Here is a 27,279-nt window from a genome sequence, read left to right as displayed (position 1 = left end):
TTCGGTTTCTGTACCTGGGAAGAGGAAGGCTATCACAAAAATTTTAGTTACATGAGTCTTATTGCTGGTAAGAATTCATGAATGTTGCTGTGTATGGACCGATTGTATTTTCACAAAGAGGGAATATTCAGAAGATCCCAACTGTGGAAGAGCCATCACAGCCATAAGCAAAAACAAAACAATTTGATTTAAAGGGGTAAATTGATCAAAATAAGAGAAAAAGGACACAAATAAAATTAAGTCTTGTAATTCACACAGTGACATGGAGGAAAATTATATTTCTGGGCCCAGGTTTCTCAAGGCTAAGCTTAACCTTTGAGTTTTATATATAAAAGTTTATTATTGCTTTTCCTGAGTTATACAGGAATAGTTGGCCCAATGTTGAACAAGGCCGTATTTTTGCTCCTTTGTTTGTTTGTTTGTATGTTTTTAGCGAGCATCCTCATAGTTGAAGGTGAATGAATCACTCTGATGGCCTTTTTCTTATCAGGAAATGGATCCATTGGATGTGAAGCATTCAGAATCAGGAATGGAACGCTTAGGGGAAAGGGGAAAAGAAAATCTGCTAGATATTAAGTGTGGAATAATCTACAGTGTCTATCAGAAAACACTTAGTCCTCAAAATTAAAAAAGAAAAGAGCAAAGTATTCAGCCCATTCGGGACTCAAGACTACCTGGAAAAGACCATTTCTGTCCCTCATCACCAAATGCTTGCAGGAAGTGGATTTCAAAGCGTGTTCTCCTGAACACGAGGGTTTCTCAGGGCACCTTAGGAGAGAAAGCACGAGACTCATGCAGCTCCTCTTACCCACCCCAACCTGATCCCAGCCCAGGCCAACCCCAAACAGACTCTGCACTCCGCTTCAATCACACCTTCTAGGTCCCACATCGCCAGCTACGGATGACTAGCCCTGGGAGCTCAGGCCAGTTGCTTACTTTCTGCATGCATCAACAAAATGGCGGTGCTACTGGTAACACACCTCATTATAAGTTAGATATGAGGACTAAACGAGTTAACACACCTAAAGAAATCAGAACGGTTCCTAGTAGCTGGTAACAGACTTTCACTATTATCTATTTCTGTTCTTGGACTTGATGGAAGATTTTATTCGATGGAAAGTTTCTACTGCTTTTAGAAGTTTTTGGAAGGACTACTGCTTTAAAACACTATTTCATAATTTATGAGCATGCTTTTGCCCTTTGTCCTTTAGTTGATAGCCAAGTCCCTCCCCTTTGCACCCCTTAACCCTGAACTCCAAGGGTAAGGACTCCTTTCTCTTCCTTCCCCAGATCTGAATTCAGGCGTGTGGTGGGTTAACGATATAAGGATGATGTCATCAGAGTCGCAGAAACTATTTCATTATAATCTTTTGTTTTTCTCTTGCTAACTTTCTAAAGGGAGAAACGTTTTATTAATTAAGCATTCGGAACCTTTTGGAGGTACACTCTATACAAATATTATCATCACCCACATTCGCTGAAGCAGTTGGGGATTAGACTTGTTATGTAAATGTTTACACATTATGACGCTGTGGCCCAAGATCCACAGTGGGACAGCAAAGACAGCCCAGGAAGAAGCATGAAGCCCCAGAGAGACAATGGTTTTTGTAAAAGGTATGGAATTCTCTTTAATTTGAGCATAAAGATAGTTGCACTTCAGAAGAGAGTCATTTATAGCCATTACGGAAAGTAGACGTGACTAAAAGAGAAAGCACGTCTGACTGAGTTTGCTGCCTATTTTCAGGACGGGTCCTCAGGGAAAAGGGTGAGAGGGAACAGATTTGAAAAGCTGTGAGGGGCACTTGGAGTTGATGAGAGAAGAACTTCCTGAGAATAAAAGCGGCTTTCTTCCCAAAGCTTTCACCACATCCTTCCCGGTGGAGACTCAGGAAACAATGGAGATTCTCTTTCTTGGTAGTTTCTGCCTGAAGGCAAGAAATTGGAACCCCTTCTCCTGGCTGATGGTTGTAGGTAGTAAGGTCATTACAAAACATTGAATCACACCTGTTCTTTTTAAATTTTTACTGTTGCTTCCGGGGAAAGTCTCTGGTTGGCACAAGCACATCCTGAACGTCCCCTAGCACTTACTGAACTCTCTTTTCAACCAAGAGAAAAAAAGACCTAAATCGGTGCCTTTAGCTGGCCCACGTGTCTAGGTACAATCATAATTGTTCTCTTAGACCAGTGAAGCTGATTTAGGGTAATGATCTTAAAAACTCCCTTTAAAATAAATGTAAGAAAAAGAGGAATTTGATATAAAGAGAGGAATGTGAAGTAAAGCTCACGTGGCATGCAGATGTAATGAAAATCTTGATGACCTGAGAGACACTAGTCTGGAGGCTGCCGGACTAGATGATGTCAAGGTCATCTAAATGCAGGATCCTGTGGGGACAGGAGGTGGAATTTCTGTTGCAGAGTCTTAGCTAGAACCGGGGAGAGCAGAAAAGATGCTTAAGATGCAGCGCTTAGGAAAATAAGAAATCTGGACACTCACAAAGAACCTACATCAGCACAGAAAGCAGACGAACTATGGATGCTCCAGGACAACAATCCTGCTCTTGCTATTTCTTAACATCTGCCATGCACGGTTTCAGATGATTATTGAAAGCATGTTCAGTTTTAAATAAGGGACGAGAGGTATGCAAGTTGAGAGAGAAAAGTCCACACCCTTTTCTCTTGATGTTTAGAGAGATGCTACAACTCCCCGCTCCAGGTTATTTAAAAACACAAGAAAGCAAGCTGGGGCGAAAAAAAAAAAGCAGTGTAGCAAAATCTCTGCCAGAAAACACACAGTAAATTCTAGCTTGTTAGCAGCCGGGTTCCAAATTATTTTTAAAAAACAAATCCTAACCGTCATGTAGTTACAGCCTCTGAGAGAAGCCGTAAGCCCGGTGCTAGTGCCCCAGAACCCGAACCACAAAAACGGGTAGAAAGCAGCCTAACCAGTCATCTGAAAGCAAAGTCTGGGAATGCCCCACAGGAGCGGAGGACTGCAGCTTGCCGTAATCTGTAAATGATTGCTGGTAAAGTCTCGAGGCTTCGTTCTTGATCTGTGTTTGTTCCAACAGAAAGCCAAGGAGGATGGTGTTAATAAAGAGAGATTTAACTGAGAGCTGTGCTTGGAATAAAGTGGGCTACAAAAAGGTCAAATTTGATCAGTTGGAGCAGATTACAAGGGCTTTAAAAGGTGGTGTGGAGAAATGAGCTGGGCCTGGGAAGTAATATAGTGCAAGATTGATTGGGAGGTGGAGGAAAGCCAGGACAAGTGCTTATCAGTCCTAGAAGGAGGAAGAGCCCTGCTGGGCGCCCAGAGGCTCCCGGCCTGAGTCGAGGAGCCGGCCTGCGTTTCTCTCCTCTTCACCCATCCCCTCCACCCCTCCTCTCCGGGTTGGATTCGCCTTCCACTGCCTTTTAGACAATGGTTTCCTTAATCTCTGACTTGGATCCACTCAAAGACTGGAAAGTTTTAAGGTAGGCCTGCTTTTCTTTCTTTTTTGTCACTGTTCCGGTTGATGGCCAAGTTCCTCCCCCACCCCAAATAAGGAGCGCTGGATGTTAAATGAATGCCTGTGGTGGGTTTCGGTGACAACCAGATCTGCTTAGAGGAAGACTCTGTTTCGATAGGGAAACAACTTCCAGCAGCTGTGTGAAGAGAGGCAGAAGTCCTCAATTTCACTACAGAAGGGAGGGGAGTGTGGGTGCATTTTAATAACAGAGTACGCGCGTTGACATCACTGCTGACACTCAGGGAACCAGTTCTCAAATTTATTATTGCGTTTCCTGGGACACTGAAGAGGGGAGAGGAGATGTGGCAAATTTTCTGGGACTTCAGATAAAGAAACGAACTTTTTCCAGAAAACATCATCCTGCCCTCTTTTAAGAGAGTCTGTGGAAGTGTGTGTTCCTCCTGCGACCTCTCCCCCTACTCAGCGTTTTGGCAAAGCCAGTCATATAAAAGCTCAGCCGGCCTTGAATGAGTAGGATTTATGAAATGAGGTCTTTCTCTGAATGTTCCTAAAAGGGTGAACTCTGACCTCTTCATCTCTCAGAGGCTCAGAAAAATTAGAACCCAAGCAGCTCAAAGTGGCAAAGTTCACACATTTCCTCCACTTGAGTCTAAGCTGCTCCTTCAGTAGAGTTCAAAATGAGTGGGTAGGTTTAACTCAACTTACTAAATTGTATTTCCCAGCAAAAAGCATTTTTGGCAACTTTAAAATATAAAAATGTTAAATTGAGGGATTTCTTTTAGAAGTGGTTCTACACAATGTTATGTGGTCCCAAATACCTACCTCAAAACATAGTTCCATTGGAACTAAACCAAGACCCAAGTAAGGAGTACAACTAGAGATGTGTATGTTACTGGGACGTCCTATCTGACATTTATCTTGTATTAATTATTATTTATTTCCCTCTCAGGAGTTCTGCCTCAGTGTCTTTCTAATCTTATTATTTTTAAAAACAACAACATCATAGAGAAAAGCAAAGCAACAACATTACAGAAAAAAGCAAATAAAAGGAAAAATGGCCAATAGCCATCTTACTTAATTTCTTTTTTTAAATTCTTGCATCTTGGGGGCTGGCCCAGTGGCGCAGCGGTTAAGTTCACACATTTCGCTTCAGCGGCCCAGGGTTCACCAGTTCAGATCCCAGGTGTGGACCACATACTGCTTGTCAAGCCATGCTGTGGTAGGCGTCCCACATATAAAGTAGAGGAAGATGAGCACAGATGTTAGCTCAGGGCCAGTCTTCCTCAGCAAAAAGAGGAAGATTGGCAATGGACATTAGCTCAGGGCTAATCTTCCTCAAAAAAAAAAAATTCTTGCATCTTGCTTTCTAGAATTCCACAGGTGTACATTTTGTACATCATATAGTATACGCCATTTTATGATCTGGTCATTTTCCAGTTAAGTGTGGAACATATTTCCATGTTTCTGCCTACCCTTCATAACCATAATTTTAATGGCTAAATAAAGCACCATGGTATTGATGTATGTTGTTTTACTACATTACCCTGTTTGTTGAAAATCTGAATTGTTTTCAGTCCTTGATTTGTACAACAACTCAGTGAACATCTTTATGCATATATCTTTCTGCTTTCGTTAAATAATTCCCAAAATTTCTAGATGAAAAGGCATGAACATTTTTATGGATCTGTCAATGATCCTTTCTTCTGTTCATAGGTTTAAATTTTATTTTATTTATTTATTTATTTATTTATTTTGAGGAAGATTAGCCCTGAGCTAACTGCTGCCAATCCTCCTCTTTTTGCTGAGGAAGACTGGCCCTGAGCTAACATCTGTGCCCATCTTCCTCTACTTCATATGTGGGATGTCCACCACAGCATGGTAAATTTTATTTTAATTGGATGATGGTAAAGAACTTCCGTAGATGTTTTTATGAGGCAGCTATTAGAATAAATTTCATTCTCCTTTTCTTGAATTAGTAACCTATTCCTAAAATTGAAACATTTCTTGAGTGTTTTTTAAAAAAACTGTTTTGGGTGATTAACGTAATAATGTTATTGCACAACTGCATAAGGTGGGCCCTGGCTCTTAGAATGGGTGTGACCACGATGATGAATTTGGAAAATGTAGCCCTCCAAAGGCCTTTTTAGATAATGATCCCGAGTCTTATCTCATTTCATAATCAGTGATAATGTTCACTTTCCCCTGAAAGTGTCCCTAATGTAAGTGAAGTTTATTTTATGGCGAGATTAAATAATGCTTCACAAACTTGGGCTGGCAAGACTGGGGAAAGCGAAACATTTACATTGACCACTTTGTGTACACCAAGTTCATTCTGTCCACCCTCTTCTTGGCAAGCACTGTTCCACCAGCTTTTTAATTGTGTGTGATGCTCTCTTGAAGTAAGGAATTATAAAGGAGGTAGTGTTTATGAATTGCATTTTAAATTCCTTAATTGTTTACAATGAGGCATCCTTTTGGCTAATTCTGATTTATTGAACCATTCACTTATCAACAATAAGTCTCTGCCTATCATATGTGGGAGAAGCGAAGATATATCATGGCCTTATAAATGGAATAACCCAGCAGGAGAATGAAGATGTGTGTGCTCATACCATACAGGGTTGTATGTGATATGAGTTACATCAGTGCAATGCTTCAGAAATCCAGAAAGGAGAGACTCCATTATTGTAAAGAACCAGAGCACTGTTACAGCCCTTGCCTGACCACAAATGAACAGAAGGCTTGGTTTATAACCACAGAAAGGCTTTCAAACCTGCATAACCTGGAGTATTTTCAGATGTTTGCTCCAGGTGTGCGGCCTGGAACTCTGCCAAATCTGTTGCTCCTGAAAAGTGATTGCAGGGCACAATTTTTAAATCTGCTTACACCACAATTTAGTGTTTTAAGATATGATCTGCTGGTGGGATACAAGTTCAGGTCATAAACCTTTCTCAAGAACTGTATATCTGACATCACTCCATCCCAGGTCCATTGTGCCAAATGGAAAAATCAAGGCTGGCAATGGTGCTGTTGGCTGTTTTAACCACTATCTACCTCAAGGGGCATGAAAGAAACCCAACTGCCACCAAAAGACATGCCAACAATTGTCAACAGTAAGACTCCGCTCTTGACCATGGGGAAAATGCAAACGCGAAAGCTCCACTCAAAAGAATCAAAATCAGCTAAATCAAGAAAAAATATTCTTAGTACACAGAAGTAAAAGGAAATGACAATGTCCTAGACCTGTGGTTAAAAGAATAAAACAGATGAACCTGGCAATATGATTAATACAAGATTTAATGTTCATCAATATGACTTGGGGGAAAGAGTTGACTGCTAGGGGAGTTAAGAGGGGCTGGAGCTCTGAATACCTGGCCTTTCCTCTACCCCTGCCCCAGTGCCTGCATCAACTCTGTGGAAGAGTCTAGAAAACCCCAAATCTAGTTTAACTCTGTCATTTAGAGATGAGGGAATTGAGCACAGAAGATGAAGTGACTGGATGAGGTCACAGAACTCATTAATGGGACGAGTTGTCTCTGCTCCCTTCTCTTCTAACTCCATCTTCTCTGTTGAGGGGTTTATTCACCACCTCCACTTCTGCTCCCATCTATCTTCCTGCAATTTAAGACAGCTCAGCCCAGAACCCTCCTCACAGTTCCCAGACTTCCCCTCAGCATAGCCAATTGGATGTCTTAAAGATGACTCGAGTTCAACAGGTTGCAAATTGTACCTATAATCTCCCCTGAGACCTGGTTCTTTCCTGGTGCTCACAGGCTTATGAATCACACAGCTGTCCAACCAGGCTGTCAAATTGGAAAACTGGGCATGCTCCCTTATCCCTAATTTTCCCTCTTAATGACATCAAAACCATCACCAGCTCCCGTTGATTTCAACTCTACACTTTACACTGTGGACTCTACACTTTTCTCCCCCTTTCCTAGCCATCCACTTGTTTTGCTTAGAACTCCTTTCTCCCTCTTAACGAGTCTCCCCACTTCAATTCTTGCTCTCAGAGTTTATTCCACACAAGAGGAATAAAAGCGCTTTGAAAGCCATATAGCAGATCAGGTGACTTTCCTATTTAAAAGCCTCCCCTTTACTCTCCAGATAAAAGCTAATGTCCTTATGCTGACCTACAAGACTCCATCTGACCAAGTCCTTGGATTCTTTCCAACATGTCTCCTCCCTCTTTCCCCACAGCCCACGTTGCTCCAGCCACTCTGATCTTCCTTCTCTTCCTCCTCAAGCCCAGCTTATTTTGGCCTTGGGGTATTTGTATAAACTACTCCCTCTCCCTTCCAGGAAGTCATCTTCTTAGCTATTTGCAGGGCAGGATGCAGCTTGTTATTCAAGTCTTAGCTCAAAAGTCACCTCCTCCCTGAAGCCTTCCATGACCCCCCATTTTAAACTCATCCAAAAGTCATTCTCTAGCTTACCTCCTTGATAGATTGAACCTATAAAATTGCCAATATTCAACCATTATTTGCCTGTAAAAATTTCAATTTCATTTGGTTCAACTAATATTTTCATCAGAGCACTTACCAATACCTGCTGTGTTAATATGGACTTATTTATTTTCTCTCTCCCTCATTGGAATATATGGTTTGTGTGGTTAACTGGTGTGTGTATACCCGGTACCTAAAATATATCCTGGCACATAACAGATAATGAATGAATGAATGAATGAATGAAGAATGAATGAAGGAATAAATGAGTGGTCCTGTTTGTCTCCTCCATTGACTTTACACTCCATGAAGCCAGAGTCTTTATGTATTTCGTTCACATTCTAACACCAGTATTGACCACAGTGATGTATTATGTGGAATGAATGAGCGAATGAATGCTTCCTAACTCCCAGTTTAGCAATCCTGTCCTCAGTTCGTCATTTCTGTTTCAATCAGCCAAGTGTCTGGATTTGATAACATGGAAAATTTTTAAATTCTCTGATAGACATCTATTCTTGAAACAGAATTCATTCTTTCTACAGAGAATGATCTAGATTAGGGGTTGGCAAAATTCTATAAAGGGCCAGATAGTAAAGACTTTAGATTTTGCTGGCCACACAATCTCTGTTGCAACTACTCAGCTTTGTGGTTGTAGCATGAAAGCAGCCAGAGGCAATATGTAGATGACTCAGCTTGGATGCCATCCAATAAAACTTTATTTACAAAAACAATCAGTGGGCTGAATTGGCCCATGGACTATAGTCTGCCTCTCTTCTATTAACTAGGCTAATGATCTGACCAACAAGAAAATAGGAGTAGTTTTGACAGACAGTGGGAGAGCTATTTCCAAAACTCATAGGATAAAGTGTATATCATAAATTTGCCTCATTACTGGGAAAAAAAATTTGAAGGAGTCTTGGTGCTATTTCAAAGGTTAGAGATGTTTTAGGTCACGAGCACTTGATCTCGCAGAGATGATGATGGCCTGGAGAAAATTTATGGCTTACCACATCTCTTAAATGTTTGGATGAGCCTTAACACTATAGCAAAATAGACCTTTGCCTGTTCCCTTACTGAGTGTGTGAGAAACTTCCATTAATGAGAACAGCACATGTTGATGGAAAAAATAGACCCATCGCTGACATGTTTTAAGTCACTGCCTGGCCTTGTTTCTTTCTTTTTCATTGCTTTCTCTAGCTCATTTAGGAGACATTCCCCTTTCACAGGCCTGATAAATCTCCTGGGGTGAATTCCAGATTTACGAAGGAAAGCATGCTGTATAATTTTGAATGAATGCCATACGTAGATACTCTTCAGCTCACGTTACATGACATCTTGGAGATGCATGGAGTGGGGAGAGGTTACGTGGAAGATCTCTTGGTGTCTGTTGAGGGTAGGCTGGCCATCTGAAGATCAGAGATTAGTCTTTTTAGATGATGATATAAGAATTATTAATGCTTTTGATGTGCCAGACATTATGCTAAGTGCTTTACATTTAACGTCTCATTTAATCTTTGCAACAACCCTATGAAATAGGTGGCAGTACTATGGCTCCCATTTGCTACAATGTGGACTTGAGTTTTGCTAACTGAACCAGAGCTCTTAAAAAATGATGCCACGGCCCGGTGGCGCAGCGGTTAAGTTCGCACGTTCCGCTTCTCGGCGGCCCGGGGTTCGCTGGTTCGGATCCCGGGTGCGGACATGGCACTGCTTGGCAGCCATGCTGTGGTAGGCGTCCCACGTATAAACTAGAGGAAGATGGGCATGGATGTTAGCTCAGAGCCAGGCTTCCTCAGCAAAAAGAGGAGGACTGGCAGTAGTTAGCTGAGGGCTAATCTTCCTCCAAAAAAAAAATGATGCCGCAGAGGGCTGGCCTTGTGGCATAGTGGTTAAGTTCACACACTCTGCTTGGGCGGCCTTAGGGTTCACAGACTCCGATCCCAGGTGTGGACCTAGCACTGCTCGTCAAGCCACACTGTGGCAGCATCCTACATAAAATAGGGGAAAATTGGAACAGATGTTAGCTCAGCAACAATCTTCCTTAAGCAAAAAGAGGAAGATTGGCAATGGATATTAGCTCAAGGCCAATCTTACTGAAAAAAAAAAAATGATGCCACATATTGTCCTGACATGGCACCTTTCCTTGGTACGTTGGTAACTTGAAAAGCATGTTGCCTTCACTATGCCTCAGATGGGAAAAATTTGCACCACATCATTCTTCCTTTTCCCGTAGGAAAGTCTGAAGCATCGTGACCCAGTTCCTACTGAGTACTTTTAAAAACCTTTGCAGAGCAGGGGGGAAGGAGGCTGTGAAAATATAGAGAACATCCAGTAATAATTCTCTAGGTAGAATGAATTATATGTTATTGAAAGTGAATACAAGACCTGGGCCTTTTAAATAAGTTATTATATTGGATAATAATCTATCTTTCCCAAAGCTGGCTAATGTAGCACAACATAACTAATGATGGCAAAGGTTATTATAAGATCACATAAAAATGTAAGATAGAGAAATCCTGTTATCTATAAGTTGGAATACTACTGCTATTATATTTTCATCTCATTCCAGGATTCAGAAAAAACAAAAAAAATCTCATGAGTTGTTTTCACTTCATTGACACAAATAATCAGTAAAAAAAAAATATTCACTTGACAATCATTCTTCCCCCTCTTGAAAGGGACTGTTTCCCTAGGGGGCTGAACTAACAAAGTATCATAACAAAAGCAACAAATACATGATCTTTTGAAATCTCTCTTAGGAGAAACACAGGGAGAAATTCCTCGTGTGATCTGGTAACGTCTCCCAAAGGTCAGAGACCGCAGTGAAAATATTTTCCCAAAATAGAGGAGCATCATGGCCACTTTTATTCCACCATTTGGGAACAGAAAGCAGAATGTGCCACTTCCCTCCCTACACTCCCCAAATATGTGTTCAGGCTCAAAGTCCCAGGATACTAGAATCGTACACTATTGAGTACATTCTAAGAAGAGGACTCCGTGTACGCGTTCCTGTCTTTTCTCACACAGAGACCCTGTGTAAACCTGCCCCTCTCTGTCTTAGTACAACAGGAGAAGGTACCTCAAGACATCAACTAATCACTCTCCTTTCTTCAAGTCTATGTGAAAAAATCTCCCCTCCCCAAACACCATATTATTCATGAGGACATGGACTCTCTGTCTTGTTTACCACTGTGTCGCCAGCACTGCCTGGTCCTGCCCTAGGTTTGATATTTCCTGATTTCAGCTGAAAACATCTCACTAAACCTCCCTCCCTGCCTTCCCACACCATCCCAGCTCCCAAGAAGAGGACAATTTTCTTCCCCTGAATGCTTATAGCACTCAATCAAAACTTTAGATCCTCAAATGCAAGGGCATACATTCCACTTCGTAATGTTTATGTGTATCTTAGTTCCATTAGTAGGCTATAAACTCTCTGAAGACAGATTAAGGTCCGTGTCGGATTCTCTTTGCATCCCCTTGCATCCTTTCTATCACCAGACACGGTATTTTGCCTAGCCAGTATTTGAGCGGACATCGCACATTTCTCATTTGTAAGATGAGTGATTGAACCAGATTATATCTGAGGACCCCCATCTATAAAATTATGTGATTAATGTGAGATAGAAGAAAGAAACACCCTCCCACAGGATCCCGAGTCCCCTCTCTGAGCCACACCATGCATCCTTTTCCTACACTGTTGAGTTTTTCTCGCAGCAAAGCAATTCTCTTTATATTGATCCTCATTTTCTTTCCAGGCTCTTTTATTCCCAATCCTTCTGTAGAGTTGATGGACTAAACTACAAACCTGTTTTCAGATGTTCTGTCTCTGAACTAGGGCTATGATGTAAATCAGCTGTTCTAGCAATGAGTTTCGCTGACTCGTACTGACGTTAACAATCGTATGACTAGTCCTGCAGGGCTGAGTATCACAATCAATCCAGGTTGCAGGTGTGTCGGTTAACCATGGCTTTGGAACTCCATTTTGTTTTTCATTGCACTAGTTTTTCATTCTTATAGAGACACAAATGTCTGAGCCAGAAAGAATGGTTAGAGGCCCATGGAAACGGCAGTTTTCTATATTTTATCATGTTTCCTGGAGGATAAGTGAAATATTTTGTAAACTGGAAAAAAGGTTGCCCTCATTTAAGTTTGGTGTTTACAAATGGGACTTAAATGCTTCTTCTGAGACTTTGCACATGACATTCCTTTTCTACCATCATTAGCATCATGATTGACCATAACAAGCTTTAGTGTATGCCCAAAAGCTGGAATGCTCTTCCCTTCATATCCATAAAAACACACAAGTTTAAAAGGTTTACTCTCACCTGAGCTCCTGAACGAAAATTTGCTTGAAAACCCTATACAAATTGCCACTTGAACTTAGAACCTTCTCAACATTCAGTTATCACTCTACAGAGATGTAGTTTAAATAGCTATTTGGAATGTGGGCTTTTTTTTAAGGCATGATTGACATATAATACTATGTTAGTTTCAAATGTACAGCATAATGCTTCTATATATGCATATATAGCAAATTCATTGTCACATATAGTTATACATTTTTTTCCTGTAATAACAAATTTTTTTTTTAAGATTTTATTTTTTTCCTTTTTCTCCCCAAAGCCCCCCAGTACATAGTTGTATATTCTTCGTTGTGGGTCCTTCTAGTTGTGGCATGTGGAACTCCGCCTCAGCGTGGTTTGATGAGCAGTGCCATGTCCGCGCCCAGGATTCGAACCAACAAAACACTGGGCCGCCTGCAGCGGAGCGCACAGACTTAACCACTCCGCCACGGAGCCAGCCCCTGTAATAACAACTTTTAAGATTTACTCTCTTAGCAACTTTCAAGTATGTAATGCAGTATTATTAACTATAGTCACCATGGTGTACATCACATCCCAGGACTTATTTATTTTATAACTAGAAATTTGTACCTTGGACCCCCTTCACCTGTTTTGCCCACCCTCCACCCCTACCTCTGGCAACCACCAAACTGTTCTCTGTGTCTATGAGCCTATGAGCTTTGTTGGTTTGGGGTTTTTTGTTTGTTTTAGATGCCACATATAAGTGAGATCGTATGGTACCTGTCTTTCTCTGTCTGACATTCACTTAGCAAAATGCCCTTGGGGTCCATCCATGTCGTTGCGGTTGGCAACATTTCATTCTTTTTTATGGCTGAATAACATTCCACTAAGTATGTAGACCACATTTTCTTTATCCGTTCATCCATTGATGGATGTTTAAGTTGTTTCCATATCTTGGCTATTGGGAATAATACTGTAATGAACGTGGGGGTGCACATATCTTTTCGAGTTACTGTTGTTGTTTTCTTCAGATATATACCCAGAAGTGGAATGGCTGGATCATATGGTATTTCTATTTTTAATTTTTTGAGCAACCTCCATACTGTTTTCCATAGTGGCTGCACCAATTTACATTGCCACCAACAGTGCACAAGGGTTCCCTTTTCTTCACATTCTCACCAACACTTGTAATTTCTTGTCTTTTTGATAATAGCCATTCTAACAGGTGTGAGGTGATATCTCATTGTGGTTTTGATTTGCATTTCCCTGATGACTAGTGACATTGAGCACCTTTTCATGACCTGTTGGCCATCTGTATGTCTTCTTCTGAAAAATGCCTACTCAGATACTTAGCCTATTTTTATTGTATTTATTTATTTTTAATTGAAGTAACATTGGTTTATAATATTGTACAGGTTTTGGATGTACAACATGATAATTCAACACCTGTGTATACTGTAGTGTGCTCACCACCAAAAGTATAGTTTCCATCTATCACCATACAATTAACCCCCTTTACCCATTTTGCCCTCCCCTCCAACCCCCTTCCTGCCTGGTAACAACCAATCTGTTGTCTACTTCTATAAGTTTGTTTTCGTTTTATTTTATTTGCTTTGTTTTGTTTTGTTTTTTATATTCCACACGAGTGGAATCATACACCGTTTGTCTTTCTCTGTCGAACGTTTTTCACTTAGCCTAATACCGTCAACGTCCATCCATGTTGTTGCAAATGGTAAGATTTCATTTTTAAATTGTGTTTTTCTTTTTGCTGTTGAGTGGTAGGACTTCTTTATACATTTTGGGTGTAACCCCCTATCGGATACATGATTTACCAATATTTTCTTCCATTCAGTAGGTTGCCTTTTCATTTCATTGATGGTTTCCTTTGCTACACACAATGGAAAGTGTTTTGATTTACTTATCTATTCCTTTGGGTTATAGAGCAAGCTCCATGAAAGCAGAAACCACGCCCCCATTAGAAGGTCCACGATGATGGGTATTTACGGAATGCACACATGTAAATGATATCATAAATGTAGTTCTTTTACACACAGATGGAAAGTAAGAGTGAGTGCTAATAAGTGGCATTATGCTCAGGAAACCCAAGAATATTTGGGTCCTGATGTAGACCACAGCCACCCCTCTTGTATAAGTTCCCAGAGGGGCTGGGACCAAGATGGAGCCCAACAGTTTCTCAACTGAGGATTCTAAAAACCATGTATTTGAGAATCTCTGGGGGAGCTGGAACATCCTGTGATACTCAGCCAGCTTCTCCTACTGCCAGTTCTGCCGAACCCAGACCCTCACAGCCTGAAACAATGACAAACTGAAGCAAAGTAATAGTTTATAATTGAGTGTAGCATTGGCTGAAAACGCCAATACTATATATAAATTTAATGAGTTGGGCTGGACTATGTAGAACACTCATTTTTTCCTAATCTAATCTAGATCGTCCCAAATAACTTCTGCTCTATTTCACATTGAAATTTCAGTCTATTAGTTAGAATGTTTCCACTGCAGGTAACCAAATACTGAATATTTCAGCTCCATTTTACAATGGTCTAAACCAAGAGTTGGCAAACTTTTTCTGTAAAGGGCCAGTTAGTAAATATTTTTGGTTTTGCTGACGAACCGTTTGGTCTCTGTCACAACTACTCAACTCTGCTGTTGTAGCACAAAAGCAGCCAGAGACAATATATAAATGAATGGGCATGGCGGTATTCCAATAGAACTATTTACAAACACAGGCGGTGGGGTGGATTTGGCCCACCGGCCATAGTTTGCTGATTCCCGCATTAGCCAGTAGACCATATATGCTCCACTGAGTTTTAGACCTTTCAGAGCCAAGGCAGCCCGGACAGCAGTAGGGAAATTGAACCAGAGAAAGCAGCAAGAGAGAATATGTTTCCCCAGATGCAATGCACTGAGCTGGCCCAAGCTATACTGGGCTTTAGCCCCTGCGAAGAAGAGAGAAGGTATAAGGAGTGAGGGAGGGATAGCTGGACTGTCTCAGACCCAGGATCACCTTTCACTTTGGCTATATTGAGGCAAGAAGCAGAGCACACTTCGCCTTTTAAGGAAGACCCAGCGCTCCTACCTGCCTGTCCTTTACAATGACCTGGAATCTCATCAATCCATAGCAGAAACTCATCCCATTGGGGAAGGGGCAGACAGATCATGAGATGAGGCCAAGGGAGGGAAGGAAAGAAAAGAGGATCCTTGAAAAAGCTGTTCTGTGAGGATTATCTATGGAAAGAGGACAGCTGGGATCATTTATTGCCCAATGCTCAAGAAAGCCAGAATTGACTTCTGAAGAAATATAACCTGACTCTTGGTGCCTTTGGTCTGTATCCACTATTGCTGTCATCACCACCAGAAAATTGACCTCTTCTTTAGGATGTGGCCACGCATTTTATTATTAAACAAAAATAAAGCTCCTCATGGATTGAATGTGAGCTTGAATACACGCATGATCATAGCAAGCAGAGAGATGTAGCATCTCCTAGAGGCCCACGTATCCTGCTATACAAGGTACATCTTTGTCCCCACCATGATGGGCCATTCATCACAATCACTACAGAACAAAAATAGTATTTTTGAAGCAATTTAGTGTTAAGAACTGGCCCCAGGCCAAATGCAGTCACATGGCTTTCCCAGCTTCCTCCTGCATTGTAAGTCTCTTCAGAGAAATTACCCAGTTATAGCTTACTATGAATTTAAACCAACATGATATGACATCAGGGAATTTGCATTTTAAGACTTACTTCCAATTATGCAGCACAGAGTGGGGTGTGGAGATAGAAGAATTCAGGAGTTGGAAGAAGTTTGATGAGGCTTTCTGAATCACTGAGATCAAGCCCCATAGGTTCCATCTAGAAGACCCGAGTCAAGAACACTTGAGCGTGAGTTGAGTTCTGTCCTGCTTATGAGAGCTCTCTCCACTCTTGAATCTTACTTAATAAATTACCACTCACAGTAAATTACCCTTAAATTACTAGATCAAAAGTGTCAGTTTCCCATGCCAAAGAACTAGAATTATACAAGAATAGGGCTTAAAGAAGACCACTCAAGAGGGAAGGTTTGAGGCAGAATTTCTCTCTTGAAGACTTGAATTTCACTTGTAACTTCTTCTCGATGGGCAAAAAGTCCTCTGGAGCACCTGCGCTACCCTGGATTCTCAGCAGGTTCCCTCCAGCTCGCTGCCTTTGTCCTCTGCCTTCCCCTGGAGGGAGATTTTACATTCTGGGCACCTGGCATTGGTGATGGGGAACAGAAAACGGCAGGAAGGAACAGTGCTGCATAAGGCCTAATTTGCTGAATCAATATTTCTGTGGGAAAGGAAGGATTATAGTTTTCATCTTTGAAAGAGGGCTGGCTATGTTTGGCGACAACACGCCTTCAGAACTTGGATTTTGTTTCATTAAAAACCAGCAACTGCTCTGGCCCAGTGGTGTAGTAGTTAAGTGTACACGTTCTGCTTTGGCAGCCCAGGGTTTGCGGGTTCAGATCCCAGGCGTGGACTCACACACTACTCATCAAGCCATGCTATGGCAGCGACCCACGTATAAAATAGAGGAAGATTGGCACAGATGTTAGCTTAGCGACAATCCTCCTCAAGCAAAAAGAGGAGATTGGCAAAATGTTAGCTTGGGGCCAGTCTTCCTCACAAAACCAAACAAACAAAAAGACAGTAACTGAGTTGAAGAGTAAAGCCTGTTTCCCCGGTTCCTGGACTAGTATCTGCCTTACTGTCCCCTCATTACAGAAGGCAGCAGCAAAGATGGTTTTCCATTTAATGAACATATCTTGGGCAGAACTCTTACAACGGAACTGGCATGTCGTGCCTTTGAATCCTGATTCTAAGCTCAGTCTGCAATCAGGCAGAGCTCTCTAGAGGATAAAGCTATATTAGGTTTTAATTTTCTAGGTAATTTTGTTTGTTTGTTTCCCTAAAATTGGTTTCCTTGTCTTTTGTTTATTCTCTGCAGGTCGCCATTCAGTAAATCAGCAGAATCACCAGCACCCTCAACGAGCCCATTAGTTAGATGGGGATCAGAGCGAAATATTTTGCATATAAACTTCAAACACCATAAAGTAGAAAAAGAGAGCGTAAGAGGATTTGGAGTCCTTGACGCTCTATTTCATAGCTGGGGTTTTTCGCCCTGGTAATTGGCTTAAATCCCTTTTGATCATCATTTCTTATTTTTTTGGCAGACAATGTTTTTTCTTCATAAAAACGGTGAATGTTTTTTTCTTTATGAAAACAGAGAATGTTTTTTCTTTACAAAAACACTGAATGTTTTTTAACTTGTGGCAACACCATTCTCCCGCATAGTTCTTGTGCTTTCATTGACCCCCGCAACAGCATCTGCTCTGAACTTTAACCTCCAAACCTTAAAAGAAAAGTTGAAAGCACATCCTGAGGCAGTAACTTTCTGCATTTGCCATCGGTACGCACGGGGGCTTTAGCTAATGAGAGTTAAAGAGGAAAAAATAAACCTGTTCTAGAAGGTCGTGGAAAATGCCCTAATGTTTCACAAATCCATCGATTTACATTTTGATTTGTCTTTATATCTTATTTTTTTAAAAGTAATCAGAGGCAAATTTAGTTAATGTTGTCTTATCAGGTGATTTTGAGAGCTGCCTCTCTGCTTCTGACTTTAGATAAACCTCTGTTTAAAAAAGTATTTGCTGAAAACCTAATCTACCTGATTATAGCAATCAAGATGTTTCGGGTATATCTGAGTGTATTTTGCAAATGCACGATTTAATTATGACATTCTCTGTGTCCCTTTTCCTGTAATTATTTTACTCTGCGTTATGCACATACTGAATAGCCAAAGAGCTGTCTGTAAGGGGAAAAATGAGTAAGTAGAAAATTAAATGTCCAGTTAAATAGCAATAAGCCTCTGTGTAGATATGGAAAACAAGTCATATCTTAAAAATACAGTGCGTTCTTCTGAGGGCCCTTGAATAAATAAACTTAGTATTACTCAAGCTAATCATATGGTACTAATTTGCTGTCTTACTTTTCCATTAAACTCTCCACAGGTGACTCCATATAACAACCGGTTTAGTACATTCCAGATTCAGGTAATGGATTAAAGTTAAGCAGATATTCTTTTTAAAAAGACAGCATGTAAAGAGAGTCTACTAGAGTTTTCAACATGAAAACCTCTAGTATAGGATAAATAAAGTATGTTAATGCACTATTCTGACCCTTCCTTGAGAAAGAAAATTGGGAGTTGGGAAAGGAAATTGGAAGGCTGTAGTCAGAGTTATGTGGTGTCAGCAATTCAGACAGGTGACTTGGAAACTGGTTCCAGAAGTTTCCATATGGTACACAACAAACATGACAGGCAGTGGAGGAGAGATTGCGTGAAGAGAATTGATGCTTCCCAGGAGTTGGAGCTAGAAGAGAGGGAATGGACACATCTATTTCAAGGCTTTCTTTGTCTTGAATTTTGAGCATTAATACTATTAAATAGTAAAATAGTAAGATTAGTGAATTCGCTCCCTTCCTCAGCATTTCTTGTTCTAATTTGTTCCTGAGGCCTGATGTGTAGTGAGAGAGTGGGCTTCAGAGCAAGGTAGATGTGAATTCAAATCCAGTCTGCCACTTAGTAGCTGTGTGACCTTAGGCAAATATAGCCTCTCTGAGGTAGCCCACCTTGATGGTTTGTGGTTAAGCTCACAGGTAATCTTTATAAAGCCCCTGGCCCATACCCCTCACTCACTCACCTAATAAACAAGCTAGTGTTGCTGTTAATATCACTTATACTTAAAACCAAACACTTCTGATCTTACTGGGATTTACTTTGTGGGAAATAAAATTGTTTAGGCAGCATTTATTCAGAAATGATATTTTGAGGCTATCAAGCAAAATTTTAAGAGGTAATCATATGCCATTAGTTTTGTGTTAATAAGCATTTTTGAGACCCATAGGAGCACATTCAGTGACCTTCACATCTGTTCTGCCTGAATGAGAAAGCCATGTCACCTGCAAGGGCATATCAATGATATGTACCAGGTGCCAAAGGCGGGGGACTCAAGCAGATTGAGCTTCCCAACCACTGAAGTCGTACATCCAGAAGAAATGGTTTCTCACTGGAGATGAGGTTCAGTTTTCATTAAAGACACGATCATAGAAGCCACTTACTTACAGGAGCAGATGAGGAAAAAGCAGGCAGCCTGTTTCCTGGGATCTGAAGATGGTCCCAGCCTTCGTGGCTCCAACAAGCAATATGGTGTCTTCCAAGTGGAGAGTTGAACTTCTAAACCATGGTCAGCTTGGCTTGCTGTGTATGAGTGTGTGTTTCCTGTGGTAGAGGTGTGCTTGGCTGATTCTGTTCATAGCAGATCACCGAGTAGACTAACCAGGAAGCATCTAGCACACTGTCAATATGGGAGGAGCCCAGATTCAGGCCAATTGTGATTGGGGCATTTAACTTGTTGTGTGATCCCTGATAGATCGTTGACCTCTCTGAGCTTCTGTATTCTCATCTATAAAATGGGGACAATATCTATCCTATATATCTCTCCAGAGTGTTGGGTAATCAAATTGTGATCATGTGAAGCAGATTCAAAATTACTCTTGTTTGAATTGGTTTTAGTTATATTTTAAAATTTATTTGTTTTTTTTGTGTTTTTTTTGCTGAGGAAGATTTGCCCTGAGCTAACATCTGTTGCCAATCTTCCTCTTTTTGTACATGAGCTGCCTCTACAGCATGGCCACTGACAGATGAGTGGCATAGGTCCACACCTGAGAACTGAACCCATGCTGCCAAGTCAGAGCATGCTAAACTTAACTACTAGGCCACTGGGGCTGGCCCTCTTTGGATTTTTAAAATAATATTAAAGAAGAATGTGAGATACTTATGTTTAGCAAAAGGGAACCTGAGTTAAATAAGGTCAGAAACAGCGCACTGTGGTAACCCTATTTGTTGAAAAAATGCCAAAATCAACCTGGCTCGAGAGCTGGAAACCATGAATTTTAGTGTAAATTTAGCATGAAGCTGCTTTTATGAAGGTTAGTGATGCCAAATCCAATAGCCTAATTTTAATCCTCATTGTACTTGAAGTCTCAGAAGCTTGAAACTGTTGACCCACTCCTTTCTCTTTGATAAGTTTCCTCTCCTGGCTTCCAAGAGACCATACTCCACTGCTTCTCTCCTCCACAATCATTATTTCTTCATCTCCTTTGCCGACTTCTTCTCTGCATACCCGTGGTTTTAGCTTCGACCTTTTCCTCCGCTCTCCAAGATGTCAAACAGCCCCCTCAGAGGGCTAAATGGAATTTGCAGAAGTGTTCTGTTTTGCTGATAGGATGGTGTGTTTTCATCTGATTTTGCATGCCTGACAGCACAGCATGCATCCCCCAGTTTCCCCACCTCCACTTGTCTCCTACTTTACTACTTCACACACATTCCTTTTCTGGGTGGTCCCTGGAGGCATTTGAGCTACAACTCTTCTTTGTATCTGCCCCCTTAGCAAGGCAAAGTTTCAAGGACATAAGCATCATGACTCCCAGTTTCTACTTCTCTCCTGAAACTATTTTGTCTATCCCACTACCTCCTTGGCTAGCCAATGGAGATGTAAAAACGAAGTCTATAACTCATCTACCCAGCTCTACCCATTGTCCAACTCTATTCTCAGCTTTGATCAATGACTTTATCTGTTTGTCCACATTAGAAACCGTGGACTTATTCTTTATTCATTTAGCCTGTTTTCAGTCGAATATTTATTGAGTATCTAACATGTGCCAGGCCTTGTGCTAGAGGAGAAGAATTCTATGGTGAGCATCAATGTTAAGGGGTAGATAGAGAGGTGCATAGTGCCGTGAGAACTGTATATGGTCTCTGACCTAGTTAGGGTCCTCAGGAAAGGTCCTCCTCTGGAGTAGTTAATTAAGCTGAGATCAGAACACAACATAGGACTTAATTAGCAAAGAGAGCAGGAAAAGGTGTTAAGACACATTCTAGGCCACGTTGAGGATTTTGCTCTTTCATCCTAACAGCAATGGAAACCACTTGCATTTTTCAACAGAAAGAGTACCATGAAGAGATTTACATTTTCGAAAGTTCACTCAGATAGTAACAAGGAGAATGAATATGGATGCAGGAAGAGCATTTTGGACACTTTTGCAGATTTCCAGGCCAGAGATGACAGTAGTTTGGGCTGGGACAATAAGCAGTGGGATTGGAGATAAGTGGACAGATTCAAATGAGATTTAGGAGGTAAAATCTAAGGATGTGGAGTGATACTGGATATGGGGGTGAGGTAAGAGAAAGTATCGAAGATGACGCGTGAGTTTCTGGAACGATGGAAGTGTCATTTACTTAGATTGAATCCTGCAAGAGAATCAGATTTGGGGTTGATTTTGAACATCTTGAGTCCCAGGCGCCTCTAATATGCCTAAGAAGACATCCCAAGCACTGAGTGGACCCTGTGGATCTGGAATTCCAAGGAGAAGCCTGGAGAAATCTCTTTATAATTCATTGGTGTAGAGAAGGTAATTGAATGCAGTTGTGGTGGTTGAATGCATACGTGTGACACTGGCATGGAAAGAGAAGAGGAGCTAGGACTGAGGCTTGGAAACTGCCAGTCATCATGGCTGAGCTCCTGTCTCTCACCACGCATATTTAATTGTCATTAAATTCTTTCACTTTCTTCTTGAAAGCACCTCCTGAGTTAAGATCCTTCTTGTCCTTACTGTTCCTGCCATAATCAAGGTCTTCATTGTTTCTTTCAAATTCTGTAAATCCTTACAGGCCTTACTGCCACTTTCCTTCCCGACTCCAGAGCGTCCCATGATGCTGCTGCCTTTATCTTCTTCTTTTTTCCCAATTATTTTATTGAAATCATAAAGGTTTATAATATTGTATAACTTCTGTGTACATTATTATTTACCAATTTCTGTATAGACTTCATCATGCTCACCACCAGTAGTCTAATTTTTATCTGTCACCACACATATGTGCCCCTTTACCCCTTTCACCCATCCTCCAGCCCCCTTCCCCTCTGGTAACCACTAATCTCTTCTCTTTATCCATGTGTTTGTTTATCTTCCACATATAAGTGAAATCATGCAGTATTTGTCTCTCTCTCTGGCTGATTTCGCTTAACATCATATCCTCAGGGTCCCTCCATGTTGTTGCAAATGACAAGATTTTGTCTTTTTTATGGCTAAGTAGTATTCCATTGTGTGTGTGTGTGTGTGTGTATAGCACAGCTTCTTTATTCATTCATCCATTGATGGTCACTTGGGTTCAAACTTGACTTCAAGTTCTTTGGATAAATTCCCAGTAGTGGGATAGCCGGATTGTATGGTATTTCTGTTTTTAGTTTTTGGGAAATCTCTGAACTGTTTTCCATAGTGGCTGCACCACTTTGCATTCCCACCAGCAGCGTATGAGGGTTCCCAAACTGGACAGCCACATGCAAAAGAATGAAAGTAGACCACTATCTAGCACCATACACAAAAATTAACTGAAAATGGATTAAAGACTTGAATGTAAGACCTGAAACCATAAAACTCCTAGAAGAAAGTATAGGCATACACTCTTTGACATCTGTCTTCGCAATATCTTTTCAAATACCATGTCTCTTCAGGCAAAGGAAACAAAAGAAAAAACTAACAAATGGAACTACATCAAACTAAAATCTTCTACAAGGCAAAGGAAGCCATGAACAAAATGAAAAGACAACAACCCACCAACTGGGAGAAAATATTTGCAAACCATATATCCAACAAGGGATTAATTTACAAAATATATAAAGAACTCATATAATTCAACAACAAAAAAACAAACAACCTGATCAAAAATGACTTTATCTTCTTTTTTTTCCCCAGTAGTTTTACTGAGATCTTGATGGTTTATAACATTGTGTAATTTTTGGTGTACATTATTATTTATCAATTTCTGATGAGACTTCATCGTGCTCGTCACCAGTAGTCTAATTTTTGTCTATTACCATACATATGTGTCCTTTTACCCCTTTTGCAATCCCCCAACCTCTTTCCCCTCTGATAACCACTAATCTCTTCTCTTTACCCATGTATTTCTTATCTTCCATGTACAAGTGAAATCATGCAGTATTTGTCTTTGTCTGGCTTATTTCGATTAACATTATACCCTCAAGATCCATCCATGTTGTTGCAAATGTGACCATGTTGTCTTTTCTTAGGGCTGAGTAGTGTACCATTGTATATGTCTACACCACATCTTCTTTATCTAGTCATCCGTAGAAGGGCCCTCGGGTTGCTTCCATGTCTTGGCTATTGTGAATAATGCTGCAATGAACATAGGGGTGCATAAGTCTCTTTGGATCATTGATTTCAAGTTCTTAGGATAAATACTCAGTAAAGGGATAGCTGGATTGTACGGTATTTCTGAAATAATGCCTTTATCTTCTTAAAGACAAAAGTGCTATCTTGTTTCTCCCCTACTCCAAACACTGTGGGGCTTCCTGTCTTCTCTTAGATCTTGTTTATTGGTCTGCCTAGCAAGAATCACATTGTATGGTAGCTAATTATTCAAGAGTCTTTGTTTCCTCCTTGGCTGGAATGCAACAAGCTCTCTGATAGAATGAACTAGACTTCACCCACGTAAGCCTCCCCAAAGCCTGGAAAACCATTGGGCAACTCAGAGGTGTGCAGTGATGTGAACTCTGCTGCCATCTGACCTTCATCCCGTGCGGTACACATGTAGATGCAGCCCTTTGCCTCTTACCTTCCTTAGAGGCACATTTTGCTGCAAGTGAAGAGATCTCCCCTCCTGAAGGAGAGAAGTTATATAAAGAAAGCTTAGAAGATATAATAGTAACTCAAACGCGATCACGTATTTTTAAGTCAATAGTCAAAGCTACTCTACTGGTTTAGACATGACATTATTTTTACTCAAAATAAAATGCCCTCAAGACCCCATTGGATTCAGTTCCACAGATTAATTATATGTGTTCAGTGAGAAAAAGTTCAAACTTCAATTTGAGGAACCTCAGGGGAAAAAATTGTCTTCTTAGGCAATTAACTCTCTGTGCGTCTTGTATGTAGACCTGATTTACTGTTTTACTATGTTTTCCCTATTTAGTTTCTTTGCCTACTCTCTTTTCATATGGAAGAGCATGAGAAAGCTCATGGACATGTTTCTGATTAAGTTTTGAAACCTAGTCATTTGGAATAAAGAAAAATTAGATTATTTACTTTTTACAGATTTTTGGTTTTCATCTTGATTGGAGAGCAGCTGGCTGGCCCTAACAGCTAGCCTAGAAGTGAAGCATTCGAAGAACCTACTTACAAAGAAAATTTCTGTACATTTCCAGGATTTTCACTTGTCAGGCAGTGATGGATGCTGACAAATCCAAAATGGAGTTTTTAGAAATTATTTGCTTATTTTGATAAGAGCCAAGATACATGTGGGCTCTTGAAAATAGAATATTTTCTTGAGACTGAACAAAAAGACCCTTAAAAATGCGTATATAATTCTATTCTTCTGTTGATTCCTTGGGGGAAAAAATCACAATCAGAAAGCACTTTTTAAAGCATTTTTTGGTGCATAGAAACATAGAGAAAAAATATATTGGTATGGCCTGTACCATCTAGAGTGGTAGTTAAAAATAAATGTATAATGAGCCTATAGTTGAAACTATATATTATTAGCACAAAATCCAATACCTCAGCAGTGTCTCAAAGCATTTTGGTTGCACTGATTCCACAGTTCCAGACCTTTCCAGCACAGTCTTACAGGATGAGTAGGGAAGAATTAGCATCTAAGCCCCTACGGGGACAGAAATTGGTTATGGGATGGTAACCCCATCTGGGCTCTAGGAATGGGGAGGCACGATTCATCTCTCGCTATGAACTTTCAGATTTAGATTTCCCTCTTCGCTGCACCTCGTGCTTTCTAACCTATAGGCAAGAGAACTAAAGTAAGATACTTAGTTAACTTAGCTGTGCGTGTGTATATATGCGTGTGTGTATGTGTGTTTCCTACAGACAAAAAAGTGGAGTGGCTGAGTTATGTGAAATGTACATGCAAACCATCAAATCAATTGTATCCAAACTAAACTAAATGGGATGCAGGTAATAGTATTAATAATAAATCCTTAAAAGTATAGTATCAGCTGCCATTTGAGTAATAATCATACACCAAGCCTTATTCTAAACATTTTACATCTGTTATCTCATTTCATCCCTGCAACAATCCTATGAAGCAGGTATCACTATCATCCTCATTTTATAGATGGGAAAAACAAGGCACAAAAGTAGCCCAAACTCATACCGTTAGCATGTATGCTTATTTCAGATCTTTCAACAAATGAACAATAACTAAGCAAAAAATATATATACATATTTATTTTATATATGTATATATAATTATATATTTCTATATATAGTTTTAGAAAGAGAGTTTTGTGGCTGATAGAAATGAAGTTCACCAGAACTGAGAGATAAAAGCTCATTTTCCCTTCAAATGCCATTTAGACGTTGTCTCCATTATAAGAATACTCTTAGTTATGAAAGTTTAAAAGCAGAAAGCCTAGCACATGAAAATCTATGCAAGAACTTTATGAAAACCCTTTGTTTTATCATCTAAATAAGGAGCTGTGTTATATGGGTCAGCTGCGCTAAGGAATGCTGTTAATAGCGTGTGGTTGTTATTTATATATTTATTTGGCCAGCAAACACAGAGTTTCCAAGCATTTTCCATTTGTCTCATCTCACAATATTTCTGAACCTTCAGCTTTATCCACAAATCCCCAAAAGTCCAAATGCATGTCTGGAACCTGAGGTATTCCACCAAAACTCTGAAGAGAAAGGAATACGAGTAAACTAAACTTGAGGATATTTGAAATCCCCTTCAAACCAGCCTTCAGCACCCATGCCAGATAGGCCTGTTTCCTTAGCTCCACGTGACTTTGGGATGATAATTATGCACAGTCTCTAAGTGGGGAATTAACACTAATAATGTTAAGCCACACTTTTAATAAGAAGGCAAAGGGTAAACCCACTAAAAACGACTACTTTCTTAAGCCATGTCAGAAACCTTTAGTCTCTGTTGCTGAACAGACTGTGAGCGAACTTCAGCCAAAGGAGGTCAGCTCAGATATGTGCCTGCACGTTCAAGCTGCCAAAAATCGTAAGAAAATGTTCGGAACAATGAATTGTAAGTTGAAGGTTTCGAACTCTCGTGGAAAGTTAACTCTCCAGCCCTCACACCTCCTTTAGCCTCTAATTAAGAGGGAAAACAAGGGGAAAAGCATGGAACTGGGCCACCCAATGGAAACATTTCATCAGGGAGTGACCTTTCTGTGTGTCATTGTTTGTCTTCTCTGCCTCCTTGGGCATACTGTTTTAATAAGCATTTGTAATTTTCATCGGCGCAAGCATCTTAATAGTTTCCAAAGAGACTTGGATACTCGTTCGAGCTGTTTCACAATTGGAAATTGGCGTTTATTTGGAGATGTCTCTAGGAGGATCATTAGCTTCAACCTCCCTGGTGTCCCCTTGTATGATTGCAGTGGATCTTTTTTGGGAAAGACGCCAATGTTTTAAGCTTCCAAGGGTGATAGTAAGATTTCTATGTTCCTATAAACTCTCATAATGGTACAGTTAATATTTGCACGTGTTTAAATATGCCTGGTATTTTTGCTTTGTAGGGGTAAATCCTTTATAAATTATATCACTTAGCTAGATATCCAGAGCATTAATGTACCTCTCCCCAAAGTCGTATGACATAAGAGCAAAGAGCACCGAGGACCCCAGGCTGTGTGCCCACCTGGCTAGGAGGCTTTGAGTAAATCATTTAATCTGCTTAGGCCTCAGTTTCCATCTGTAAAACGATAAACTTAGACCAGATCATCTCTCAGATCTGAAGCTCTGATTATATGATGCTTGTAAATCCATCTTCAGGTTATGGGGTAGGTTATTCGTACAGAGGTATTTTAAGAATAACAATATTATTCCCTACATCTGATGATAATGATATAAATGATGATGATGAAAATGAAACTCTGTGCCGAGAGCCATACTAATATCTTGAAGTGCAGTCTCTAATATTAATC

General features: G+C 40.4%; 1 protein-coding gene across 21 annotated transcripts in view; it reads left to right on the top strand.

Annotated features, from left to right (window-relative positions):
• Nucleotides 1–27,279, top strand: part of CELF2 (CUGBP Elav-like family member 2) — a 789,986-nt gene that overhangs the window by 284,214 nt on the left and 478,493 nt on the right. For 6 of the 21 annotated variants that reach the window (XM_070255375.1, XM_070255402.1, XM_070255376.1 and 3 more), the window contains exon 1: nt 1,363–1,614. The exons of 8 other annotated variants lie outside the window; for them this stretch is intronic. In XM_070255375.1, the coding sequence (XP_070111476.1) occupies nt 1,511–1,614 (104 nt within the window). In that variant the 5' untranslated portion in view covers nt 1,363–1,510. Of the gene's footprint in view, nt 1–1,354; nt 1,615–2,284; nt 3,472–27,279 lie in introns of those variants that run through there. 7 more of the 21 variants (XM_070255384.1, XM_070255380.1, XM_070255382.1 and 4 more) reach the window with 2 other exon arrangements.

The sequence above is a fragment of the Equus caballus genome, chromosome 29, assembly GCF_041296265.1.
Source record: "Equus caballus isolate H_3958 breed thoroughbred chromosome 29, TB-T2T, whole genome shotgun sequence".
NCBI lineage: Eukaryota > Metazoa > Chordata > Mammalia > Perissodactyla > Equidae > Equus > Equus caballus.
This window is presented reverse-complemented; position numbering and strand designations above follow the sequence as displayed.